This window comes from Ailuropoda melanoleuca, chromosome 4 (assembly GCF_002007445.2).
Source record: "Ailuropoda melanoleuca isolate Jingjing chromosome 4, ASM200744v2, whole genome shotgun sequence".
Lineage (NCBI taxonomy): Eukaryota > Metazoa > Chordata > Mammalia > Carnivora > Ursidae > Ailuropoda > Ailuropoda melanoleuca.
Window position 1 is genome coordinate 105,807,628 of NC_048221.1, and position 26,141 is coordinate 105,833,768.

A 26,141-nucleotide genomic window follows, 5' to 3' on the forward strand; every position below is an offset into this window, starting at 1 on the left:
TATCTTATTTGAATCCTTAAAACACCCCTGCAAATGGGTACTGTCATCCCTCGTGTACAGAAACGGAATCTGAGGTTCAGAGACGGTAAGAGCTTGCCCAGGTCACACAGCTAGTAACCAGCTGCCTCCCCCGGAACTTTATCCAACTTTATCCCACTGGTTCTTGCTCTGCCCTCTGAGCCTCACAGAACTGGGGTCTGTTTTTCTTCCAAATAACAGTTTTCATGACCACAGGTGGAAGTGATACCTAATTCCAGCTCCTATCCCCATTTCTGAGACCGTGGCCAGTAGGTCAGAAGCTGTAGGTGCTCAAGGAAACCTAGATGGTCAAGGGGTGAGCACCCAGCGGGCACTGGCCCAGGGTCAGGAGGCCTCAGGAGAACGCCAATCAGTGGTGTGACAGTTCCCTTCCCTGCGCCTCTGTCTCTTCTAATCCGAGGGTTAGACTGAACAATCCTGAGGTCCCTTCCTGCCTGCCCTTCTGGGATTCCTTGCCAAATTCCCCCGGGGGAGGGTTCACTCAGAAGATTACCCCTCCCCGAGGTGATCCTCATCCCTACGGCCAAGCTTCTACTTTCCCAACCCCGCCAGAGTTAAAACATCTCCCCTCCAACAAACAAAGCCACAATTTTCACACCTGGGGCCAGGGTAAAGTGGGATATTCCTCAGAGGGAGGAAGCTGATGGACACCTGGCCTGGCTCTGAGCTGTCCTCCTCTCCCTGGCAGGGCACATGAGTCCTCATTCCTAGGGCAGCCTTGGAACCTCTTCTTTCCCTGTCCCTTTCCAATACCCCCAGAAGTCAGGTGGAGTCCTTGAGGCTCGGGGCCAAGCTGCCCACTGCAGGCTGCACCTCCCAGCTCAGGGTCAGGGTCCAGGTGGCTTGTGTGGCCCTGTTTCTATGTTTAAGAGCAAGCAGGGCAGCCACCAGGCATATGTCACAGACAGAGGCTCCAAAAGGGTGGTCCGATTCCCATCCGTGAGGCTCAATTTTCCACCAAGGATGAGGAGTCAAGGTGGCAATCCAGAACTGGCCCCGGAACCCCCTTCACCATTAACCCGGCAGTGCTCAGCTCCTGAGAGCCAAGGGCCCTGGAATCTCTCCAGAATGGTCTGGGAAAATATGAGTCCTGGCCCAGCTCCCTGCCCCTAATACATGCCCCTGCCCTCCGCAAGCCTGAAACCCACTAATGGGTCAGACACCAGTGGGTCCCTCAACACCATCACATACCTGGGTCTCATCCTCCGGGGATGGGCCCAGGACTCTGCGTGTTTACCAAGGCCCCCAGGCCAACGCTAATACAAGCAACCTAGACACGGGGATACAGGTGTGGTTTCCGTAAAGCCGTGGTCTCCGCAGGAATCAGACCTCAGAGCTAGTGTGGCCCTTGGCACGTCATGGCTGAGGGTGTGACTGGTGAATGGGGGCTCAGGGATGGGAGGAGATGGCGGAGTGAGAGAGAGAGAGGCAGGAGACATTCATGAAGGGAAAAGGGACCACAAGAGCCTGGGCGGGTAGGAGGAGACACTCAGGTGCAGGTAAGCCCTCCTGGGAGAACAGGGTCAAGAGGAAGAGAGCAGAGAAAGCTGCCTTGGCCCAGCTGTGCCTGTCGCCTCCAGGCTTGGTTCAGGCACTATTCCCCAACCACCCCCAAACCCTCAGATCATCAGATGGAGCAGGCAAGACCCTTTGGCGCAGGTGGCCTAATCTTGCCCCCGATCAGCATCCCCAGGCCAGCATCCGTCCTGGCCCGTGTGGTGCTCTGCCTCCTGGCCAGCCTGGCACGACCTGACAGACATCTGTGTGGATGGCAACTCCAGGTTCCACACCGCGTGGTGGACTGGGCCACTCGCAGTGAAAGCAAGGCCTCCAAACCGGAAAGGGGGAAGAGGGAAGTGACACCTACCTGAGCTGCCAGCACTCTCAGAAGCGCTCCTGGACATCTTGGGCTGGCCGTGTTTGCCGCTGGCTCGCCCAGACCCCGGTGGGGGGGGGCTGGAGGGGGCAGGGGCGCCGTCGCCCCGGATGGTGGTGAGGTCCTGCATGCTGAAGCTCCGGAGTCTCTCCGATAAGGCACCCTGTCCCTGCATACAACACAGGAGGGGGCACACGTCACAGGCCTGGCCCACACACCACCGGCAGTCGTGGGGGGCAGACACCTCAAAGGCCAAGAGGGGGTTCTGACAGTCAGCCAGGTGGTACTCAAGACCTCGAAGGACTCTGCAGAGGGGCAGGCGCCTGGTGGACTTGCTGGAAGCTCTGAGAGGGTCAAGGCCTGGAATGTTCCAGGGCCTCCTGTGGGTCTCAGCAATTGTTCGTCTGGCTCCAGCCTCCTTTATCTCCTTCAGACGCCCACTCCGCATGATGAGCTAGAGCCTGAGACAGACCCAGGGCCAAGGACATGACTGCTGCCTGCAGTCCCCGCTCTCGAGGGCTTGTTTGTTGCTTCTCTGGCTTTCCATAAACAAAAATCCCTCATAGCCATATTTTGCTCAGTTCCCAGTACACAAGAACCTGGTCAGAAAGAGCAAAACCTAATAATCTATGTGCTCCGTACTTACTCTTGTCAAAGGAAATAAAATTCAGCCAGTATTTTTTTTTAATATTTGACAACAGCAATTTCTCTTATCTGTTCATGTTACCGTTTATGAGGCACGTTTACTTCCACTCTCGCATTTGAGCTTCATAAAATACCCAAAAGGTAATAAATCAGGAAGGAGGAAAAAAATGATATTAAAAAAAAAACCCCTGCTGACTATAACCATTTCATATTCTGAGAGAGTCACAGAATTCATCTCCGGGGAAAACTGTTCTTTTGTTTGGGAAAGCAAGATCAATCCATTATACTTATGAAGGGGAACGTCCCTGCTGTCTGGGTGAGAGAATCTGTGTCAAAGTGAAAAAGATCACAGGGAAGGCTCAGGGAGAGCGGCATTGCCTCAGGGGTGCCGCAGGGGTTGGAGAGGGAGCTTGTGTTTGGGGAGAAGGAAGCTGAGAGGGGGCTGGGGTCTGGTAGGGGACTGGGGTTATGGAGAATTGAGTTGGGTTTGAGTAGAAGGAGATAGGCAAGTAACCACCAAGCAAATGGAGGAAGTTGGGTGTCGTCAGAAATACTGGAGAGTGTGTGTGCACGCACACTCACTATCTCCCTGCTAATACTAGGCTCAATTCGTGTTTAATAGGAAAAAAATGAATCAAAGCATTATAATAAAAAATTATTATAAAAAAAAGAAAGACTGGAGGGGCTGCAGACTTCCTAGGTACGTGGGACAGCAGGGAACGGGGGGGCGGGGGAGGTATTCTATTTGGATAATGAAGGAAAGAGTGGTTCTTGAGGGCTAGAGGACTTGAGGACAATAAGGCACAACAGATTAAACAGAACCAACGAATCAGCACAAAATCAGTGGGAACAGCTAACGAGAAGGCTCTGGGTTGGGGGTGGGACTGATGAAACAAACAAGGACCACAACAGCTTAGTAGGATGCTTTCAACATGGCAGAGGGTTTGGAGGACTTTTTTCATTTTAGTTAAGGAGAAAAAAAAAAAAAAAGGCAATGAAAACAGCCAGCAAAGCAGAGCAGTCCATAGAAGTGGCTAGTCAAAGAGCCAGTTAGATAAAGGAGCAAATGCAGAATGAGTTTGCTAGATGGGAGGGGGGAAACAAAAGGAGCTTCCAGACAGGTCTAGAAGAAATGTCAGAATAAAACAAAGATGCATGAAAATACGAAAAAGATCAGTTCTCAACCTACCAAAGATATAAAAACGTATCTAGGAAACTAACAGCAAAAAAGAAAACTGTTTAAATGATAAAATAAAATTAGAATTATATATCCAAGCAAAGGGGTGTCTGATGTAAAAAAGAGATAGAAATCCCCCTGGTAGCCCCTGCACGATGGCGGCCAAGGGGTCTGAGGGCTCACCTTCTAGACATTAACAGTTGGGTAGTCTGTGCCACAAAACCCAGGTGGGACTAGCAGCCCGGTATAATGCCCTCCAAAATCTATCAGCCGATGGCCCACGATTATTTCCCTCAGAAGCATTTTAGGTGACATCAAGAACTCAGAAGAAATGAGAGGACTAAAGAACAAAACCGGATTCTGAAAAGCGGGGGGGGGGGGGGCATATTGCTATAGACAATGGAGTAATTCAGTGTTAGGTTCAGCCCAGGAAGACCACTCGCTGGCTCACTTTCAGTCTTCCTCCCATTCAGTCACTTCTGTTCAACAATTATTTATCAAGGATGTTCTCTGGGCAAGACACTATGCTAGGTGTTATTAGGAAACACCAAAAATACAGCTCGATCTCAGACAAAATGTAAAAAGACAAATGTACAAATAACCACACAGAGTTGCCATACCAGGATCGACAGCAAGTGAAGATTGAGAGCAAGGGTTCTAGAGTCGGGTTCTAGAGTCAGACCTAGAGTCAAATTACAGTCCTCTCACTAACAGCTGGGTGACCGTAACCTCTCTCCTCCTCAATATTCTCCTCTGCCAAGGAGCATCCACACGGTGAGGATTTCATGAGAGTGTGCCCATACAACACCCATGATAGAGCCCAACGCATGGTGAGTGTCCAAAAAATGCCAATTATGATGATGGTGATGATGCTGCTGCCGCCTGAGACACACAAGTTGCTGCTGTCATACAAAAATCAAAAGACGACGTCCAGGCAAAAAGACACAGAAGGGCTTCATGACCCCAAGCCCAGTAAATGGCCAGGGACGAACTCCATCAATGTGTCTGCCAGCTCTTGCAAATGCTCAGCAGTGTATCTGAGAGCAAGCAGCAGTGGGCAGCACACACGTCCTTTTGGGCAAAGCACAAGATTCCACTCCCTGAAGCCAGCCAGCCTATCTGCACTATCACTAGCATCATAAAGACGGGGAGTGGCAGAGGTTAGGAAAGAAAAAGGGATAATCACAGCTCTGTATCAACAGAGTCCTGACTCAGGCGAAACCATAGCAGCACGGATACAAGGATCTCAAAAACAAATTAGCCTTTATCTGTCAAAACAATCTGAGATGGTTAGAACTGATATGGCTCTCTCATTTGTAAACCGCTCACCCCTGCTCAGTCTCCTCTCCAAACCTCATTCCCATTCGCTTTCCACAAACCCCAATCCACCCTGCCACTTTGGCTCTGCTCTGGAGAGCCTCCAGTTTATTATTCTGGGAACAACCAAGAGGTGTTCACTGGTACTCTGCAAAATTGGGCTCCCTATTTTGGGAAAATAAAGTTGGATCCGCTAAGTTCGTTAAAGCTTAAAACCATATTCTCCATAATTCAATGAGCCACATTACCACATTAAAGCCTTTGAGAGGTCCTATGGTGTTTCAGGTTAACTCACTGTATCTCAAACGAATTTGCCCACAGTGGGATATCCTGTTAGTCGGCCATCCAAAAGTCATCCCCAACCCCATTCTTGACATGGTGAAAAAAACCCCAGATTTTCTGATCTCCCTTGTAGCGATGGATGGCTATGTGATGTAATTCTGCCCAGTGGAAGGAGAAATCTGTGAAGGGATTTCTGGGAAAGGTATTTTCTCTTGCTGAGAGAAGAAAGGCCTGACCCTGCTCCCTGTTTTCTGCCTCTGAGCGTGGTGGAGCTGCCATCTTGTGACTAAGAGACTCACAGAAACATCCATGCAGAGCCTTGACATCACTCCCTCACTAGAATAATGACAGCACCCACTTACTCCTAGACTTCTTGTAAATGATTTTCATCAATTTCAAGACGTATATTCTTTTTTCATCTCTGAAATGGGGGTGTGTCTTACAATTATTGTTGTCTTGACATCACTGTCATCGTCTACACATGAATGCATTTGACTATTCCCCATGGCATGGACTGGACACCTCAACTGAACTGAGTGTTCCCAAACCATTAGAACCACCTGAAGAAGAAATACGAGTCCCGGTTGTCTGAAACACATCCCAGGGACACCTCTGGTAAGATCAAGAAAGTGGCAGCATCCAACCTGGCAGAATGGCTATCAACAGCGTGGATGAAAATCCCAGAGACAAGAGCTCTGAATCACCAGGGCTCTGGAAGGCAGAGAGTGATACAGCGTGGTCATAAAAGGATACCGAGGAGCTCAGGTGAGAAGTGATTCAGAAGAGTCAGACTCAGAAAGTGAAGAACTAAAGTTAGGAAGGCCTCGACCAATTGACTGTGCTTCTATGTTCCTTGTAATGTATGTACAAAAGGGACACACAAAGACTCTGTGTCTAAACTAGTCCGAAAGAGTCCTTCCGATAAGTAGAAATATAAATCCCAAGTGCAAAAGCATTCCGTCCCAATTTAATTGGCAATATTTTCGTTCTTCGTGGTACATAAGATAACAATGTTTCTTAGAAACCACAGCATTTTAGGTTCAATGCAGTATGGCTGGCACTTCCCCAAGAAGTTTTCTCTGACCAGCTCAGCTCCCTGACATAGGCTCTCAGTGCAGTCTGGGATTCTCTGCAGCATCGCACACAATTGTATTTAACTACTGGTATTGTTCGTTGGTTTGTCTTCCCCTCCAGACTGTTTGTTTTATTGACGAGTGCAGCCTTGGTGTCTGCCACTCTATCGGATACACATTAGGGGTCAAGGGGCTGAACGAGTGAGGAGGACAGGGGCAGGAGTGCAGCCTCCTCTTCACTGCATGCGCTCTTTTGTGCTTTTAGGATTTTATACCATAAGCGTGTATTACCTTTAAGAAATCATTACCATTTCATTTTCAGAAACACAGCACTTTCCCAAGATCACCTTGAGGATCCCATTTTTGTAAATACAGGGCTTGCATGATGCTGACAAATGCCATCTAGACCAAAAAAGAATGACACAGAACTATAAAAAAATAAATAAATAAACAAATGAGAACAGAGAAGGAAGAAGTGGTGCTTCCAGAAACTGCAATGTATTCACTGTCCAGCTCCGAGAGCCTAGTCTCAACTCTGCTGTGAGGGGCCTTGACCAAGTCACCTTGGTCTTTCTCAGCCTTGCAACCTCATTGGTAAATTAAATCACTGAACAAGATTCCAACTGGAAAGTTTTGAGTTTAGAATCTATGACCCTGGGGCGCCTGGGTGGCACAGCGGTTAAGCGTCTGCCTTCGGCTCAGGGCGTGATCCCGGCGTTACGGGATCGAGCCCCACATCAGGCTCCTCCGCTATGAGCCTGCTTCTTCCTCTCCCACTCCCCCTGCTTGTGTTCCCTCTCTCGCTGGCTGTCTCTATCTCTGTCAAATAAATAAATAAAATCTTTAAAAAAAAAAAAAGAATCTATGACCCTGTTCTGTGGCTCGTTATCTGGCTCTGACTGCAATTCTAAAATAAGGGTTTCTGGGGCGCCTGGGTGGCTCAGTCATTTAAGCATCAGCTCAGGTCATGATCTCTGGGTCCTAGGAGGGAGTCCCGCATCGGGCTCCCTGCTTCTCCCTCTATCCTTTCCCCCTGCTTGTGATCTCTCTCTCTCTCTGAAATAAATAAATTCTTTTTTTTTAAAATATTTCTACACTCAGTGTAGAATATGTGCTGTAGGAAAAGCTAAGAATGCTGGGGCCCTTTCATGAATGAAGGTCTGCCTACTTCAGGTACATCTGAGCCTGTCTCTGGGGCTGTCATACCACATGTCAGCACTGTCCTTACCAGCCCACCTCTGCGAGACCCTCTCCACAGCCTGTCATCATGGGACTGGAAAGGGAGACATACNAAATTCTTAAAAAATAAAATAAAATAACAGTTTCTAGAATTATTTGAAAATCTCTAGAATAAATGTCGGTTCTCCCATGGTAACTCTGAAGGATGAATAGATTTCAGCATGCGCGCGCGTGTGTGTGTGTGTGTTTAAAGTCCTGTATCAATTTCCTCCCCAGCCAACACTCAGTGTAGAATATGTGCTGTAGGAAAAGCTGAGAACTGGGGCCCTTTCATGAATGAAGGTCTGCCTACTTCAGGTACATCTGAGCCTGTCTCTGGGGCTGTCATACCACATGTCAGCACTGTCCTTACCAGCCCACCTCTGCGAGACCCTCTCCACAGCCTGTCATCATGGGACTGGAAAGGGAGACATACTCAGCCTTCCATGAGAACAAATCTCTTACTTATAATCTGTTGTAGTCCTGACCTCTTCATTCCCTATGATGTTGTAAGTGTGTCTACCCAGTTTTGTTATTGTTGTTTGTTTACATGTTGTTTGTTTCCACAGACCCAGTTGGCTGCTTTCTGGGCACATCAACACAACATGGTGGGGGGCTCTTTCAGAGGTGCTCCTAGAAGCTCCAGAAATCCCACAGAAGTTCCTTGGGACAAGGGAGGGTAATCCATTCCTGATTCTTCAATCTCTTTTTCTAGCTAAAACTCTTAGAAAATAAGACTTCAAGAGGTAAACTGTGTCACTGAACTTTCTATTACTCTGAGATCTTTAATTTTTCCCTCAACTGGTAAGGAACGAGAAAGCCACTTAGCCAACACACACCAAATTCTGTATGTTTTGATGTTTTTCTTTTTTTTTTTTAATTATCTTTTTTTTAAGTAAACTCTCCCCCTAACGTGGGGCTCAAACTCACAACTCTGAGAACAAGTGTTGCGTGCTCTACTGACTGAGCCAGCCAAGTGCCCGTTTTGATGTTTTTCTTAGTCAGGGGAGGGGGTGTGTTCCTGGAAAACCCAGACCTTTACTAATCTGGCATTCCAAGGAAAACAATTTACCACTAATAGGATCCCTGCCATTAGGGCCCACAGAGCCCGGACTCAGCACAGCAGCTAAGCTTGGCTGCAAGCCCTTGATGAGGTCCTCTTTTCCAGAGGGACACACCAAGTCACAGGGGAAGGCTCCAGGAGAGCCTTCACAGACATCGGACGCCTGGAACTAATGACAAAGAGAACAAAGACAACAGGTTTTAGTGAGTCAGGCAACTGATAACAAAACCACCAGCATAACCACATTGCCCACCGGTAATTCAGAAAGAGTTAGTGCTTCCTTCCAAAGGGGTACCCAGCTCGCCGACACAGTTAACCTCCATAGCCACGCATGCTCCACATCAGTGCCAAGCAGGCTCCTTTTCGACATGCTGGATGGAGATGGGGGGACTTGATTGTGACATAACATTAGATTAACACAAAGGAGAAAGAAAAGAAAAGAAAGGAAAGAAAGGAAAGAAAGAAAGAAAGAAAGAAAAAGAAAGAAAGAAAGAAAGAAAGAAAGAAAGAAAGAAAGAAAGAAAGAAAGAAAGAAAAAAAGAAAGAAAGGATTTCTCCCACAATAGTATCAATCATCAAATTCAACTCATTCTCAGGGCATTAAGCAAAGAAAAAAAACGCCAAGTAAGTTAATCATATGTTAGATTGCTACCAAATTAACACAAAAAAGAGGCTCTGGAAGGATGCTGAAGTGGGACTGGCTCTGGGATTAATGCACACATACACACACAGGTGTCGGGAGAGGAAACACCTGGCTTGGATCCAGACCACGGGCTGGCGGTGGGCAGAGGAAGCTGCCGGCCTCTCTGCCCAACTGGATCAGTTTGGAGTTAGTCACACCTCTCCCCGGGGTTACCTGCCCTTCTCTGAGGTCCAAAGAGGAGACAAAATGAAAGAGTCGAGCCACCTGACAAAGGGGAAAAGAAAAAAAACCATGGGCACCAAGCCTACAAAACAGGGTTGAAGGGCGCCATGCCGTCTTCACCTAGGACACTCGCTCACTCACTCGCTCACTCGCTCACTCCTTTCTTCCTTCCTCCATTTGCAGCCGATGCAGAGGGAATGTTTACGAAGCTCTGTGTGAAGCCCCACAGAGGAACAAAGATGCATGTGAAACACAATACCCGATTCCTACTCCCAAGGAGCTCACAGTCTAGCCCAGGGCATCTAGACACAAATGCACACGAGGCAGCAAATGACAAAGATGACACACTGTGGGGCCAACTTTCAGGGAAGGGAGAGAGGGCATCTGGCTAACACCTGGTGAAGGTCTCATGCAAGAGCTCGAACTTGAGCGAAGCCCGGGCTGCATCATCCGACAGATGACAGACGACAGACGGGGAAGGACACTGTGGCCTGGCCATCTGAGTCAGGCCCGCACCCTGGGGATAGGGTTTCGGGGTCACCAGGAAGGACTCTCCACACACAGCTGATGTCCCTGCCCTCACATGGAGAAGTCCACCCCCGAGTCCCAGCTGTGAAGCTTTGCCTTGTGCAAGCTTCCTCCTTGGAGAGGCAAAGGCACTGAGGGGAGGTTGATGTGGTAGCAGATCCCTCTCCGGGGCAGGGAGTGGAGGGGACATGGGAGGGATGTTGCTGAAGGACAAGAGGGGGAGAAAGGACGAGGGTCGGAGGGTGATGGGCATCCATGGGACACATCCGTTCTGCTGTTAGTGAGAAGTAGAGCTACCGTGGTATTTGCAAATATGCCCACACCATCATAAGTGATGACGTTTTAAGGGAACGAGATCTTACGGTAACACGTATATAGGATCAAATTCCTTCAGCCTAGTATGTACCACAACCTCATTTAAGTGTTGCCCCAGCTTGGCCTCAGCGCAAAGAGGGAGCCTGCCTAAGTGCCATTTGCTGGCTGCCTTTTGCATATTAGTGCACCTTCTTCATTCCAAGGGACATTTGATATAGAACGGTCACAAGAGCAGGCAGACAACCTGAGAAATACCCAGGGCTGTGACTGACTCTAAAATTCTCAGTGACAGAAGGTCATCTCTCAGGGACTCGGCCATGGGTTCTCGGGGCAAGTGACGTGACCCAAGCACATAATGGTGAGGAAGTGTCCGCCCAGCATGGGGGGATGAGGGGTTGGGGGAGGGGTCTGGGGGTGCTTGGAGTGATGCAGGGAATGCTGGACTGAGAACTCCAAAGTCTCACTCTGAACCCAGCTTGGCACCTCATAGCTGTGTGACCCTGGGTGAGCCACTCAACACCTGGGTCTCAGTGTCCAGTCCTGTGAGGTAAGGGGTGAACAAGATGGCATCTAAGGCTCCCGCCTGCTCTAGCAACCCACACGTTTGACGTTCCTTCTCTCCTGGGGGAGGGCAGGGGCTTACAGTGTAAGCTGACCCCAGGGACCCACACACCTGGAGGCAGAAGGGAAGGAGGAGACAACGGTATGGAAAGTCAGGCAGAGAGCAATGAGGGATGTGAACGCGAGTGCTAGAGGGTGGCTTGCCCCGGGGGGCCCAGCACAGGCAAGGCGGACTGAGACAAGACCCCAGATAGCACCAGATACTGTGCTCACACTACCACACAGCAGAGAAAAGATGGGAAGAGAGTCTAGATCCACGTGAGAGGGAAACTCAGCTTCCTCTCCAGAACAGTCTGAATTGTAAATAGCTCCCAGTGCCAGCGTCTGACGTTTCTTTTATTCTGCTCAACAGAATAATGACCAACCTCAAGATCAAATCAACATACAGGAGAAGTGAATGATAGGCAACCTTTATTAAGCATTTAGTATGAGCTCTGCATTCTGCGAAGACTTTAGGTGCACTGTCTCATAAGTGTTTTGTGGCGGGCACCATGGTCATGCCCACTCTGCAGGCGAAGAAGCTGAGGCTCACAGAAGGCAAGCAGCAAGTGTGGGAGCTGGGGTTTTTAATCTGACTCTGCTTACCTCCAAGGCCCACCCGTGATGCTAAGCATTGCTCTATTAGCTGACACAGCTAAAAAAATGTACGACAGTCCTTCATTCCTTTAACATTGCCTGAGCACCTACTAGGAATGCAGATAAGACACAAATTAAAATGATCACAAGAGAGTGCCACGTGGGGACCTAGAAGCAAGAGAACAGTTCTATCTGGAATCAGAAGAGGTTTCCATGGAGAAGGTGGCATTTGACCTTGAAAGGGGGACAGGATTTCAAATAGGTGGCAGCAGGGACAGATGAAGGACCAACAGGAGGAGAGGCCTAGAACAAGAAAGTCTAGAAATAGCACACAGAGTTGCTATTTCTAGAATAGAACAGAAGGTGGTGCTGTGAGTGCAGTACAAGAGGAGCCAAAAGGCTAAGGAGATGAGACAAGGCGGAAAAGCCGGCATCAGGGCTCAGACGGGAAAGGAGAGGAGCAGTGAAGACTTGCGTGGCTGTTGCAATCGTCTGAGCTGAAAGGCAGCGGGTGGGGAAGGCCTGGAGAAAGGGAAGGGATGTCAAATGGGCAGGACTTGAAGAGTGAAGTGCAAAGAGGAGATCTGGAGCCTGAAGGCCTGACAGGGTGGCTGGTGACTTCGTTGTCATCAGACAGACGGGACACAGAGGAGGGAACAGATTCAGAGTTAGGAAAATACTGACTAAAGGTACCAAGGAGACAAGGGGAGGAGAACTTCAGCAGAGAATCAGAAACGCTGTACTTGAGCCCCCCCCGCAGAGAAGTCGATCTGAGAACCAGGGCATCAGGGAACAGCTGAAGGTGAGGGAAAGGATGAGATGATCGGGAAGGGGAAGGGGAACGAGATAGGGTCCTGGAGAAATCCCACCCAACATTGTGGGGGGCAAGGGGAGGAGGAAGGGAGCGAGCCGGAGAGCAGAGTCAGGGAGGAAGAGGTGACCAAGAAGGTGCCACATCACCCAGCCAAGGAGCAGCTCTTCCTGTTCACACGTGATCTTAAAAATGCTTTCGCAGACCTCCGAGCTTCCAGCGGGCTCCTCTCAGAGACCAGGGAAGCAGGCAGGCTTCTCTCTTCCCACTTAGACATCCAGCTACCTATAACCTCCGCAGGGAAACGTGGAACAGAGAGAGGGGTGAGAGACATCTGCGAGAGTTCCCAGCCCTTCCTCAGCGGACTGGTAGCTCTACGTCTTCTGTTTGTTGTCCTCTCCCTAACCATCTGCCAGGTGCAGTGAGGTGAGGCAGCAGTCCTGGGAGAAGCACAGGGGAAGAGGAATCCAGGAAGATGGGCTGTTGAGTGACGAAGGCCAACATGGTAGACATCCTGAGTGGTTCTGCTTTGACAAGTGGCGGAAAGCTCAGCTCGGGTGCAAGTCGATTTGTTTGGGAGACTTAGAAGGTAGGCAATACTTCCAAACTTTTTCAACGGGTTGTCCATAACAGTTTAGATAATCTTGGTGTTTAAAACTGGTTGCCATGGTGAATTCTAAATATTAATTTTATGTCACACGGTCCTTGGCTAAAACAGAAGAAAGAAGGCTAACCTGAAGTAGCCTAGCACAATGGCTGGGGAATGTTCCTCAGCTACTTGGAGGGAGCAGACACAAAGGTGTGACAGTGAAGTGAGACATGGGGACCTGGAGGGGGCAACAGTCTTTTCTTTTTCCTTGGAAACACCTTCGGAGCAGGCGCCCAGACAGGGAAGTTTTATAAAAGGGAAATCAGTACCTGCCCTCTGATTAATTATAAACAGGTAGTTTACAACTAATTAGTATACAATAAGTAGCTAGAAAAAAACAAAACAAAACACAAAACCAAAGGCAGAGGGAAACAACTCCAGTCTGGCCAGAGGCCCCAAGTCAGTAGTCTTCTGAGCTTCTGGGAATGAGCTTCTGGTTCCAAAACTAAAGTTTCATGGTGGTTTGAAAGCAGTATTTTTTCTAAGCAAGAGGTTTGATAAAGCAGTGATGGATAAAAGATAAGGATAATAGGGAGAGGACTTTAAAAAAAAAACTATGCTTAACTGTTTTGTAGAGTTTTATTTTTAAGGCAAAATTGAGTGGGAATTTTAAAAGTGAGTGGGAAAACAACAATTTGTCTCTCTGTGGCTTGTGCCCAGCGGTTCAGATGCTAGGGCTGTAACCAAGGCCTGGCTATACCCTGGTGGCTGCTGGCCATGACCATAACCGCAGGCAAAGTGCCTGAGTTTTGCCGGCAAATTGGGGAAATGGAGTCATGGTGTGAAAGTGGGACTGGACCAGGGAAGGCATTGGAGAAATGAGAGCGACACCATGGGTGATGTTATAAGCGGAGTTTCCATCTTCCTATTTTGCAGGTGAACCTCATTTAAGAGGCCCCAAAGTGCTGGGTGGGTAAGGGAGGGGTCCTGTCAAAGCCAGGGCACTGCAGGTGGAGGGGTGAAAAGAAGGCAAAGAGAACCAAGAGGTTTCAGAGCGGGCTCGGGGCAGTGCTGCCCAAGAGAACTTTCTGTGATGTTGGAAACGTTCTGTGTCCGTGCCAGCCTCCTGCTACCGTGGCTGCTGAGGACTGGGAATGTGACTAGTATGACTGAGGAACTGCATTCTAAATGTACTTACTCCTAATTAATTCAAACGTAAAGAGCAGGACTAGAGAATCAAAAAAGTTTATTGTTCAGATCGATCACGGTTTGATGAGTAGCTATGAGCACAGAACACTGAACAAGTAGGCACTGTTTGGTTCTTTATTCTGTTTGTTTGTTTGTTTGTTTGTTTTTTTCTAAGCAAGAAACAAAGGAAAAGAATCTAGAGGCCCTCATCTCCAAAAGCTAACGATATAATAGGAAATATTAGATTCTAGGGAGAAAAGCCCACCCCCAATCTGGGGCAGAAGAATCCCGAATGCACAGAATGTCAGCATTACTTGGAGCAGTGGTTTAACCAGACTTTACCAATGCTATGGGTACCAGTGGAACTGCTCTAGGGATAGGATCTCTAGGCAGTAAAACAACATTCTTTTTCAAGTTATAAGACAAATAAAAAGCAAGGTTGGTTTACCAGGTCTAAGAACTGGGCAGGTGGAAGAGACTTAGTACGTGCTTCCAAGTTCAAGAACCATAGGGTGGGCTTGGACACCTCACCATTTTCCAACTTTTCATCAATTGGTTTTTCTCACTACGGTTTCTCTCTCGAGTGAGGTTGTGTTTCGCTTATTCTAGGGTATTATTTTTAAAAAGAGAGAGAGATTTCCAATTCTAGTCTTAAAAAAACCTGGGGCTCAATTTTCCCTCTGGGTGGAATTACTGGCTAGGAAACACCCAACATCTAGGCGCAGAGCCAACTCAGAGACAAGGGACGTTTAGACAGATGGTCCCAGAAAAGGGTGTCCTCAGGAAGGAGACAGAGCAGTTTTCGTAGAAAGAGAAGACGCATCCACACTACCAGAGAGAGGGATTGGACCCTAGGGACAACTGGGAGTGGGATGCGGGTTAGCGGGCCTAAGGAGGAATTTCCCATGTGTAATTGTGTTGTTTTTGTTTTTCCAGTTCTAAGATAAAATAATGTTAACATTAGTAACAACTTACATTGGTAAAAGGTGGTATACAAAGTTTCTTCACTCTTCCTGTTGATGCAAAAACCCTGCAAACATTCTTTGTCTTTTTTTCTTTTCTTTTTTTTTTTTTTTTTAGGGACAGGGCTCAGGGCTCAACATTACAAGAAAATAAAAAGGATTAACATTATGTTTTACGCCTGAAACTAATGTAATCTTTCATGTCTATTATACTTCAATTTAAAAAAAAAGAAAGAAGAAAGCATAACCAAAATATCTTTTAAGTTCCATATTTCCCCTCTGGAGAGCCTTCAAAGGATGGAAAAAAGAGCAGAAGACAGGGGAGGAGTGAGCCCTCATCCAGGCACCTGACCCCTAATCTGTCTGAAGTAAGAGACTGTCTTTCAGTTACCTCACACTCTGTGTATCCATTTGACTAAATGCAGTAGATGTGTAGAGGGAGAACTGATTTGTGAGTTGAGGGTGTTTTCCGGGAGGAGAGAGGCAGGGTCCAAGAGTTGTAAATGGAGCCATGAGTAGGGTGACCCTAAGTTCCGGTTCGCTTGGAACAGGCCACATGTACACCTATTTCTATGTAATTATTCCAGCACCCCTTTCCCTCTCAGATGTGTCCTGGTTTGGACATTAAAGTGTACGGTCACCCTAGTCATGGTTGAATCCCCATGGCTGGGGAATCCCCAAGGTTGTTCAGGGCTCAGCGGGTGCAATGCACTGGGCTATGCTCTTCGGAGCATTACAAAGAGGGAGAGGAATTTGTCTTCCTGCCATAGTTATTTTCCAACCGGCATGAAGTTTTAAGGAAATGAAACACACACACACACCCTCACTTTCTCATTCTCAAGGTTAACGCTTCTAAATCTTCATCCCAGGAATGTTCAAGCAAAGTGCTCTAACCCCAATCACCTGAGCGCTCCGGTTCTGGATGGGACCTCGGGCAGGGACCTGTGCAGAGCTGGCTGTTGAAAAATCATCTGGGGAACTTGTTAAAAATAGAGATTGGGCCCTCTGCCTGAGATTCTGAATCAGCACATCTGAGAATCTATTAAAAAATGAAAACATAGCTTCCCAGGTGGTTTGGACATGAAAGCCAGATTTGGGCTCACTGGTGAGTCACCATCCTTTGACCCCTGCCTGGAGTGATCCATGGTTGCTGTGGAAACCACTGAGTGACCCCTCAGCCAGATTGGATTTTACTTCTTCTTTTTTTAAGTACACAGCTGTTTCAAAAATAGAGGGCATTATTTTTGGAAGAGATGTGTTTTCTCTCTCAAGATATTTATATTTAGAGAGGAAAAGCAAAGCCCCCAAAAGGCAGAAAGCTTTCCCATCTGAAACCAAATTCAACAGGAAGCGGGCATCCCTCACTACCGTAGGGCGAAAAGAAACAACTAATGAGCAGTTATTTCCTGAGGCAAGTTTCAGACTGTCTGGAGCTTCCTTTGCCTCTCGTTGTTGTAAGGGCCCTGGCTGGAGGCCTGGGCTCACGGGCTTCCCTGGGTGGTCAGAGGGGCTGGTGGTGGCTGGCCAAGACAGTATCAAGACTCTGGAGGCTCCAGCTTGAGGCAGACCTGGAAAAGGATGGCCCTACAGAAATACCTTCAGAATCGAATTGACACACACGTTGCTGTATGGCCGGGAGACCCATACTGAGCCACCCTGATTAATACACCACATTTATGCTCTGTGACTGAGCGGAGCAAAGAGTAGTAACCCATCTTCCTTCAGGCTTCAGAAGCAGAGGAGATGGGGTGGAGAGAGAGGCCAGAGAAGTTTTCTGTAGCTTTATGTTGCAAAGATGGCTTGATGAATTAAGAATTTAGCAATTCTGAGTTCTCTTATCTTTCAGCTTAAAAATAAAAGCACAAAGTGGTTACATCTCAAACAGAAGGATCTTGGCACTCACTGCTCTTTGTAAATCCTGATGCATCTCCTTGGGATACCAAAGCCGAATATCCCATCCAAAGATACTCACTGGGATCCGCCACCTCGCCAGCAGCTATTGGACTAAGGGGGACACCTCACTACAGTGTGTTATAGAAGGAGCTGGTCCTTCTCCGAACAGGAATCATTCCCTTTCGGTTTTCCTTCTCTCTCTCTCTCCTCAGAGCTTCTTTACTTCAGGTGGATGATACTTTTCTAACAAACCTCAGCCCCAAGGGGTAAGTCCTTCTTCCAGAACTGTTCCTAATGTGCTTCTCTTGGTTCAGGACACAGAAAACCAGGTACGGTCCCCTGATCCAGCTGGCTGTTGACATGCTCCATCCCACCATTCACTCAGAGCCCATGGAGCACCAAGGTGGAATGTCCTCTTCCAAAGCCTTTCACAACTCTGTCCCCCTTGCCTAAAACCATCAGTAACCACCTAGGACATACAGCTTCCCTTCACTCATACAACCTACCTCCCAGCCAGTGTGTCTTCCCAAACATTAGTATAACTGCCTCTCCTCCACCCCCAGCTGAAGGTAGACCCCTCCTCCACATCTGGACTGGGGGTAAGGACTGTCACCAGGAAACACAAAGCAATCTGTTGAATTTACTCCAGGGGGAAATGTCTACCAATTTAATTTTTCAGGGCTGGGCACACAATGAGAAACTGACACAACGAAAAGGAGAACGTGATGTGAGAAGAAGCTAGGAAGGACCACAGAGGACATGAACGAGGCTGGATGGAAAGAGAAGGAAGTGAGGTCTACATCCCAATGTCCCACGTGCCCAGTGTTTACTTCAAACCTCCTCCAGCTCCAGTTGCCGCTGCTACACACATCCTCCTCCCCCACTCTGAACCACTCACCTCGTCTGGGACCCTGGGTTCCTCCCCCTGGGTCTGCTGGGCCACGCGTGCTCAGAGCCACCCACTCACTCCGGTAGTCTCCCCACCTGGCTATATTTTGAGTTCAGGGGTCTCTCCCAGTGCACCCTGGGAAACTGCAGAGAAGAGCTCACTCCCTCCTTTTTCATTTCCTCTTTCCCCCACACATAAGCTCCAAGTAATTCAGAGGTTCTTAATCTGGGATCCATAATGAGTTTCAGGAGCTCTGGGAACCTCTTAATATTGCACACATTGTTCGTGTGTGTGAGCGTGTGTGTGTGTGCGGTACGTGCATCTGCACAATTTTCTGGGGGCAAGATTCACCAATTTTTCCATCAGATTTTCAAAGGGACCCCCAAAAGATGAGGAACCACTGATTGGCCCTGAGCCTGTCCTGCTCGAGCTGCATGGGTGACAGATGATCAGGACAGGCTGGAAGGGTCGAGATGCTCACGCCCCCACCCCCGCTCCTCCCCCCGCACAGTACCTTGGAAGCAGCCATCACAGCTGCCGTGGCCGCCACGTTCAAGCCCCGCTTCCCGAAGTGCACAAGGGCATCATAACTTCGGTCTTTTGCTTGGACCAGGCAATCATCGATTTCCTGTTGAAAGAAAAACAGAGGCACACTGAGTTGGAAGGTTCAAATAAATCTTTGTTCTTTCCTCCCTTCTGAGCCCTGGGCTTGGCAGCTTGCCCAATCACGGATTCTCACTGGGACTGAAAAGTCATACGCACTTTGGGGTGTATGTTTGAGGGGGGGGTAGACAGGAGGAGGGAGAGAAATGGAAGAGATACAGGGAAGTGAAAGAGGAATTTCAAAAAAACAGCAACTTACTGATCCAGGAAGGTTTTCTTTGAGCAATACCCTAGGATTATTCTTACAGTGCTCTAACCTTCCAGTAAGGGTCCAGGGTGCTGGATGTGGGCGGTCCTGCCATTCTACACACAGCCACTTTCTAAGGCACTGAAGGAACTGAAAGTGGAGAGAATGCCAAGAACCAAGCATCTAACCTCAGACCTGCCACTAACTGGCTGTCAGGCCTTGCCAAGTGTTTAGCCTTCTGAAAAATGAGGACAGAGACAGTACCTAACTCATGGAGCACAGTGAGGATTACATGAGACCATTCCAGCGAAGCATCCAACACAATGGCTGGTTTCAAGAAGTGAGAACCACTGTCGTCCTCCTATCTCAGGGGGTCAGGCCCTTGCGGCTCTGAAATTCTATTCTGTAGCTATTTCATACTATATCCAAGTACCTCCCCATGCAGGTATCAAGGGGAAAGAGGAGGACAAAAAGAGATAAGTGCTATTTTTGTTGATAAGGGAGATCTTTTGATAGATAATGAAATAAAAGCAGAAGCGAGAAGTCATCCAACAATATCCCCAGAGTCGGGGTGGGGGGGAGGTTGGAAAGAGGATTGAAGTCTCTTCCCTTCAGTGGCCAAAATAGAGGTTTACTTCAAATCTGCATCAACTCTGGCTTATTCTTTTCGTTTGTTTGAGTTGTTTTGTTGTCACTGTTTCAAGAACAGCTGTTTTGTACATCACTGTAGCTCATCTCAGAGTTCAGTAATACAATGACACTTGGCCTTGGTCTCATTTGAAGTTCAGCACATCAGTGCATTTCCTTTGCTTTGAGGTAGCCAATGGGACAGTCAACCCTGGTGCATTCCTTGTTTAAGACTTCCCCAGGAAGTCACCACACGAAGTTTTCAATGTGACCCCTGACTGACTTGAGTAGGGATTCTTGGCAGCTCTTAAGAGTCAGTCACCTTCACTTCAATGGAAATGAATGACATTGGTGGCTTCAGGGTAAGCCCGACATCTGGGGAAAGGGAAGTGCCAAGAGTAGGGATTTGACAACCAGGTCAAGACAGAGATCCCATTCCTCAAAACCCACCCTTCTGAGACAGGCAGTGCAGTATCCTAGTTCCTAAAAGAGATCTCAGAAATGTCTACAGTAGTCTGCTCAGCCAACGAATATGTTCCCCTAAAGCCTCCCCCGAGAAGTCCAAAGTACTCAACTTTCAGAAACAATAGAAATTTAAATATAAAGCCACCTACAGTGCTCCTATTTTATGTTAAAAATCATATCCCAATTAGTTTAGAAGATCATGTAATATAATTAATGAGTTATACAATATTGGACTCAATAATCCTGCTCTTGGCAATTTATTCTAAGACAATAAGTCAAAAGAAGAAATTAATCTCTATGTACTATGGTGTTCGTGAATCTTTATGAAGATTAGATACAAATGGGTTATGTGCAAATATGTTTAAGGTCTCAGAATTTAAATACTGTATCTATGGGGCACCTGGGTGGCACAGCGGTTAAGCGTCTGCCTTCGGCTCAGGGCGTGATCCCGGCATTATGGGATCGAGCCCCACATCAGGCTCCTCCGCTATGAGCCTGCTTCTTCCTCTCCCACTCCCCCTGCTTGTGTTCCCTCTCTCACTGGCTGTCTCTATCTCTGTCAAATAAATAAATAAAATCTTTAAAAAAAAATACTGTACCTATATTAAGTGTTTCTGTTGTTTTTTGGTATTTGGGGCTTTTTTTGGGTACACTTAGAATTTTATTTTAAAGAAAGGTTTATAGACTGGTATGCATAAAAAACAAAGTTATCAAAGCAAATTAGTAAGACAGAGGTAATGCATTTATTATTGTATGAAACCTTAAAAAAAAAAAAAAACCAACAGGACACCCAGTGAAAGCAAATCCAGCAAATTAAGTTCAGTGGAGATGTTAAACAAAAAATCATTTTACAAACAATGCCATTATCTTATAAGTAGCTTAGAATTAAATTTCTTTTCAAGAGATACAAGTTGTAATTCTTACTTGAATTCTCAGTCATTGCTGACCCTTTCCTGCAATTTTTCCCTATCTTATTTTTCCCATCTCTGGACTTAGACAAATCTATATTTTCATTACAAAGATGTTTGTGAAGTAGTTCAAAGCAAAATAAACACAAAAGGTAAATAACGTGAGACAAATTATTATGACTGCTCTCATTAGTATTTACCAACTGATAATTACCAAAATAGCAAGGATTCCATTGGTAGGCATGTATTTGTCACTGAACAATACGGTAAACACTGTACAAGAAATTTCTTATCTTCCAGTGTCTGTCGGCAGCTATCTGGGTACTAGTTCAAGTCATTTAATCTCTTTATGCTTCCGTTTTCCTATGTTACGTTTTAAAAGTATTTTTTAATCGTCTACGTAAAAATCCTATCTATAAAAGGACAGGGGCTGGGCATGATAAAAGGAAGGAAATTCAGCTTGGGGAGCTGAATGATGAGCAAATCTTCTGTTGCCTTTTGTTTCAATGTATGGAAATGTTTTTCAATAAGTAATGATACATATAACATCTTCTTGAGGATTTCACCCCTACTTCTAAACATGTCAGAAAAATAGATTCAGGGGCGCCTGGGTGGCACAGCGGTTAAGCATCTGCCTTTGGCTCAGGGCGTGATCCCGGCGTTATGGGATCCGAGCCCCACATCAGGCTCCTCCACTATGAGCCTGCTTCTTCCTCTCCCACTCCCCCTGCTTGTGTCCTCTCTCGCTGGCTGTCTCTATCTCTGTCCAATAAATAAATAAAATCTTTAAAAAAAAAAAAAAAGAAAAATAGATTCAAAAAAAAGATTAGAAGGAACAAATTGTTGGTGGCAAATATGAGACCATCGAGGGTCTCCTACAATGAAACACTCTGTCCTTTTTACTGATCGCTTTTTAAATTTTTTACTTGCTGGAAGGAGTGAAAGCATAAATTACCTTTTCTTTTGAAGACAGCGTGGGGTGCACAAACTTCCTGTAGAGGAGGCTGGAGCCTTTTGTGTAGGGGGACAGCAGCCAGGCTACAAAAGCTATTTTTAGTTCATAATAGAATGGAAACCTGGAGACAGATGAGAAAATACATGTTCTGTTAGGTTCTCAGCAACACGGCCCAAGACCCAGCAGCACAGGCACCTCTCCTGGCCGCACATGGCCGCACATGGCCGCAGGCCCCCGGATCTCTCCTTTCTCCACCCGTGAATTGTGCATTGTAAACGCTTGTGAACACAGAGCAAAGGCCCAAGGCCTCCTTTTTTTTTTTTTTTTCTTTTTTTAAAGATTTTATTTTTTTAAGTCATCTCTACCCCCAACATGGGGCGCCCCCCCGCCCCAGGCCAAGGCTTCTTTTGAAAACAGGTTCTTGTTTTCTTTTTGTCAAAGCAAGCCAGGGATCCAGGTGCTCTCCAGCAATCACCCTACGGCCAGGCCTGGCAACCACTGGGCTTCCTGCAGGTTCTGCTTGTTGAGGTTGGAGCCGGGGCTGCAGCCACAGCCTGCAGGTTCAGAAGACCCTGGCCCTCTGTGCCCTGCACCCAGTAGGCATGTTCACCATTCTTCACTGGTGGCCAAGAAGGCAGAAAACTCTGGAGGATGTTGAACAGGGAGGAGCTGACAAAGAATCTCCAGACTGAGAATCAAAGCCTCCCCTTGGCTGTCTTTTTGGTCCCCAAAGAGGTAGGGACAGGAGCCAAACTCTTGCCGGCCAAGAGGAGGCTGCTATTCACCCTAATCAATTCTACGGCAGATGAACAGAAATTGACCTTTTTGGTGCCAAGAGAAGAGTTCAGGGCGCAGGTCACCTACAGTCCTGGAGTCGGAAGTCCTGCGTACTATTCATTTATTCATCAGATAAACACTTCCCAGCACCAACATGTGTCAGCCTGTGCTGAGCACTGAGGACACCATGGTGAATAAGGAAGACCTGATCCCTGCTCTCTTGGAGCTTTCGGTCTAGTGGGAAACAGATAAGAGCACCTTGCGACCTTGGAACTGATGGTCCAGTCAGGAAGACAGAGATTGATCAAATAATGGCAAGTGATACAGAACCGCAACCTGAGACTAGTGCCATAGGGGCCTCTGCCAGCCCACCTGGTGCCTCTGTATGCACGAGAAAAAGCCAGCCCCTTCAACTGGAGGCAGTCCTGGGAGCACATGCCCAGTGAACCCGGCTTCATTTGAATTTCAGCTTTGCCTGCCACCTTGGCCAGATATCTTGTGCTGTGTACAACCTGGGCAACACTATTTGGCCGCCCTGATGTGTACTAATACCGTGTCTTTTTATTTTCTTTATTCTGATGCTTTGGCATCTTGGGATCTTCCTGATTCTGGAGAGACTGTCCCTCCCTGGGTCAGCCAATTCCTAAAGATAGGAAACAACTCGCCCACGAGCAAGCCTTTCATATGCAAACCAACTAATCCAGAGCCCATACCCTAGCCACCTCCTTTATGAGCTCTCACACTCTGGGCCACTCTCCAGCTGCTCTCATCACCCCAGGGCCAGGTACCAGCCACCAAGGGCCAGCCCCAACACCCACTGAAATTATTCAGACTAGCTGATCCTAAACATGTTTACCCTGCCTTGCCTCTTCCTTCCATGGAAACCACCATAAAAGTTCTTGCCCACACTTCCTACCTCTGCCTCTTGACTGACCTCACGGTCTGTGCCCCTGTTTCTAGGGATCTGCGAGTTTAACACACTTCTTCCTGCATGACAGTCATTTCTGAGTCTCTGTGTCTTACCATACCTGACTAAAATAAATCCTGGGTACCTAAAACATGATGCTCTGAGGGAACAGGACACCTGTGCTAGCCTGAAGAATCAGGAAAGTAAATTCCTCTCACTCGCCCCTCCCCCTCATCACGCAGCTGAAAATAAAGAGCAGTTTCTGGCAAGTCCATTCCGGGCCTTCAGCTCTCACACAGATGCCCAGATCAGCAGCTCCACCCACCCTGCCTTCCTCATCGAGGTCCCTGGTCCTCTGCCTTCTGCCTCCTGCAGGCTCTTCCCGAATATTCCCTCAGCAACTCCAGGACACTCATGTCAAGACTGTTTAACGTTTTACAGCCATCACAAAGAAGAGGCTAAAGGGACAGAGGCAGGATTCTCCCACATTTGAACCCTCCAGTGATTGATAATGGAGGAAATTTTGTCTTAAAAACAACTATTTATAGGCCCCCAGGGGAAAACAAATGAATCTAGCAAGCTCAGGCATCAACGCAAGATACACACATAATCCCAGGGGATCTATCACACGGCAGCTCTTTTGTTGCTTCTGTAGAAGATGGTTTTTTAATAGGTAATGCATGCGAATAGTTTTACCGAGAAAGAGGTATACAACAAAGACTCTTATTCCCACCCCGGACCTTTAGTCCCTTTTCCAAAAGCGAAAACGTTATCAGTAGTAGACTTCAAACGCCTAAGATACATAACCATGTGGGTCTATATGACTCCTTTAGCACCACTCCCCATACACACATGGTATTATTCCACAATCCTTTTCCCACATCACACTTCCCTCACCCCACACACACACACCAGTATACTTTGGGGGATGATCTCAAACTGGCCCTGGAATCCTCACCCCCAGGACCAGGCCCTTGTCAGGTGTCATAAGGGTCTCCCAGCTGAGCCACTCAGACCCTGTGTTTCCCAGAGGCCTTAGGCTCACTTGGCTCTACCAGTGCAATCACCACCAACCAAGTCACCTTCCCGCTGACCTACCACCGTGCCAGCCTTCACCCAAAAAGTGGAGAAGGACCCAGCCCATTCCTTGATGCTAAGCCCTTGAACTGTCCTGACCTCTAGGATGTATTTGCCTCCCCATGTACAGGGGCACAGCACTGGGGTGCCTGGGGGAGATGCAGGCTCCCGGAATCCTTCCGATGTTACACCTTCACACTCCCGAGGGATAACTGTTTCCTAAGAGGGTTGGACATGTGATGAAATTGTCAAAACACATGCAATTAATGTGTACAGAAATTTTCTGGAAGAAAACACAAGTAATTTTGACCGTCATATCCCTGGGGAGACAGAATGAAGGCCTGGGGGAGGAGGGCCTTACTCTTTAGTGTATTGTTTCAATTTCATTTTGCCATGTGCTATAGTATTTTGTAAATGTTAAAAAACTAGATGAAATCGCCTGTGGATATGGTGAGACAAGCCACCACCCTCTGTCTCCTGGGACCATATATGACTGCTGTTTACATCAATAGAAAGTTTAAAAAAGTTAACCATGAAGAGAGAATTGCCCTAGGGGAGTGGTGGAAAGAGGGTGGTGGGGATGAGAGAGGAGGGAGGGAACATAAAGGGAGGGGGCAATCTCCAATCCTGGAAGTGAACCAAAGTTAGAGATGCTTCCCAGGAAGCCAGAAGGTGCTTCCAGGTAGAACAGAAACTTCCGTCTCGCTGCTGAGCTGGTGTCCATGTCCCTGGAAGGGGGAAATAGGGCTCTGTCTGTCTGATCAGCCTGCTCTGTGTCATTCCCAGAGCACGAGGGAGGAGGGAGTGGGAAGACTCTGTCTGAAGACACTATGACCTGTAATACCTGCAAATGTGAGGAGGAAGAGAAAGCAGGCCGAGGGCATGACCAGATTGCAGGCTAAAGCAGGCAGCGAAGGTTCCCAACCTCTTCCTGGCAGAAGATGCACATGAGCCTCACTTCCAATACATAAACCGCCAGGACAGCTCCTGCTACGATGGGCCAGATGAGGCCTCCACACAGATCGGGAAGAGGGGGATTCTACCCGTCCCTGCACACAGGCACCAAAACACCAGGTATCAGAGCCCCTCTGGTCATGGGCAGAATTTTGGTCCCATGACCTTCTCATCCTGATGTTACTCCCACAGATACGTTCCCTTCACATGGCAAAAGGGATTCTGAAGACATAACTGAGATTATTAATGAGCTGACTTTAAAATAGGGAAATTGTATTGGATTATTGGGGGTAGGCCTAATCTGATAACATGATCCCTTAAAAGCAGAAGCAGAGCTCTTTCTCTGGCTGGTAGCAGAAGGCAGGGATCTGACGTGCCTTTGCTGACCTGAAGCTGGAGTGGGAGGCGCATGTCAAGGAAATGGGGACCTCAGTCTTACAGCCACAAGGAACTGAATTCTGCCTACTATCCAAATGAGCCTGAAGTGGAATCTCCCCCGAGTCTCCAGAGAAGAGCCCAGGCCGGCCCACACCCTGATTTTGGCCTTGTGGGTCCCTGAGCAGAGCACTCAGTTGATTCTACCTGGACTTCTGACTCACAGAAACTGAAATAATATATTTCTGTTATTTTAAATCTCCTAAATTTGTGACCATTTGTTACAGCAGCAATGGAAAGCTCATACGCTTCCCAAAAA

The 26,141-nt window shown here is 47.6% G+C and overlaps 1 protein-coding gene across 2 annotated transcripts in view; it reads right to left on the reverse strand.

Annotated features, from left to right (window-relative positions):
- Positions 1 to 26,141, reverse strand: part of REEP1 (receptor accessory protein 1) — a 79,586-nt gene that overhangs the window by 11,871 nt on the left and 41,574 nt on the right. For both annotated transcript variants that reach the window (XM_034659480.1, XM_034659481.1), the window contains 3 exons: positions 21,733 to 21,853; positions 18,442 to 18,555; positions 1,907 to 2,084 (listed from right to left, as the gene is read on the reverse strand). In XM_034659480.1, the coding sequence (XP_034515371.1) occupies positions 1,907 to 2,084; positions 18,442 to 18,555; positions 21,733 to 21,853 (413 nt within the window). The remainder of the gene's footprint in view (positions 1 to 1,906; positions 2,085 to 18,441; positions 18,556 to 21,732; positions 21,854 to 26,141) is intronic.